Raw genomic sequence first — 1,564 nt, 5'->3', positions numbered from 1 at the left:
GATGCTCCCATCCTTCACCAGCAGCCTTTAAATTTCAAGAATAACACTGGAGATTACTTGTTTTCTATCTCAGCCACTGTTGTCCCTGAGTATTGTCTAAATAAGGCCCAAGTGAGAATGGAAAAGACCAGGGTTGGCACGCGTGCCTACTCCAGTGAAGGTATTTTGCCCTGAGCCCACTCTCACCTCTTTTTTTTTCTTTTAATTTTTTTTTCAACGTTTATTTATTTTGGGGACAGAGAGAGACAGAGTATGAACGGGGGAGGGGCAGAGAGAGAGGGAGACACAGAATCGGAAACAGGCTCCAGGCTCTGAGCCATCAGCCCAGAGCCCGACGCGGGGCTCAAACTCCCGGACCGCGAGATCGTGACCTGGCTGAAGTCGGACACTTAACCGACTGCGCCACCCAGGCGCCCCTGCTCTCACCTCTTTATACAGTGTCCCCAGAACCATGGCCGAATACTCCTATGTGAAGTCCACCAAACTCGTGCTCAAGGGAACCAAGGCTAAGAGTAAGAAGAAAAGGAGCAAAGAGAAGAGAAAAAGAGAAGAAGATGAAGAAACTCAGCTTGATATTGTTGGAATCTGGTGGACAGTAACAAACTTTGGTGAAATTTCAGGAACCATAGCAATTGAAATGGATAAAGGAACCTATATACACGCACTTGACAATGGACTTTTTACACTGGGAGCTCCACATAAAGAAGTTGATGAGGGCCCTAGCCCTCCAGAGCAGTTTACAGCTCAGATCAGAATTGTCTGATTCCAGAATTGCCCTGAAATCTGGCTATGGAAAATACCTTGGTATTAATTCAGATGGACTTGTTGTGGGGCATTCGGATGGAATTGGACCAAGAGAACAGTGGGAACCAGTCTTTCAAGATGGGAAAATGGCCCTATTGGCCTCAAATAGCTGTTTTGTTAGATGCAACGAAGCAGGCAATATAGAATCGAAAAGTAAAACAGCAGGAGAAGAAGAAATGATAAAGATTAGATCCTGTGCTGAAAGAGAAACTAAGAAAAAAGATGATATGCCAGAAGAAGACAAAGGAAATGTTAAACAGTGTGAAATCAATTATGTAAAGAAATTTCAGAGCTTCCAAGACCACAAACTTAAAATAAGTAAAGAAGACAGTAAAATTCTCAAAAAGGCCCGGAAGGATGGATTTTTGTGTGAAACACTTCTGGACAGGAGAGCCAAATTGAAGGCTGATAGATACTGCAAATGACCAGAATTTTTGTTTCTGTCTCCTCCTATTGTTTTTTTCTGAATAAAATAATCAATGGAAAAAAAAAAAAGACCAGGGTTATGAAAGTCTTCAGGCTTTAGCAGATCTAGGCCAAGGTGAAGGTTGTGAGGACCCATGGCTCTGGATGTCAAAGATGAGTTTTCAGGTTGGTAGCTTGGAGCCCTGACCACACTAGAGAATCAACGTTATTGTTTTGTTTTTCTGAATACATGAGATCCCATCATCCATGCAACTATATTAATTTGAAACATGTTCTTTCCAAAACCCAACTAAAACAGCTTAGAATTAACTAACTTTCCTACATTGCTATTTTC

The 1,564-nt window shown here is 42.1% G+C and overlaps 1 protein-coding gene across 1 annotated transcript; it reads left to right on the top strand.

Annotated features, from left to right (window-relative positions):
- Positions 1-427: 427 nt before the first annotated feature.
- LOC125162439 (protein FRG1-like) lies at positions 428-1,244 on the top strand. Its single transcript, XM_047853468.1, is given in 2 exon segments — positions 428-748; positions 750-1,244. Coding segments are annotated over 2 exon segments (777 nt in total). The 5' UTR covers positions 428-451; the 3' UTR covers positions 1,230-1,244.
- Positions 1,245-1,564: the final 320 nt, after the last annotated feature.

This window comes from Prionailurus viverrinus, chromosome A3 (assembly GCF_022837055.1).
Source record: "Prionailurus viverrinus isolate Anna chromosome A3, UM_Priviv_1.0, whole genome shotgun sequence".
Classification (NCBI taxonomy): domain Eukaryota; kingdom Metazoa; phylum Chordata; class Mammalia; order Carnivora; family Felidae; genus Prionailurus; species Prionailurus viverrinus.
Note: the sequence above shows the minus strand (reverse complement) of the source record. Positions and strands in the feature narration are given on the sequence as shown.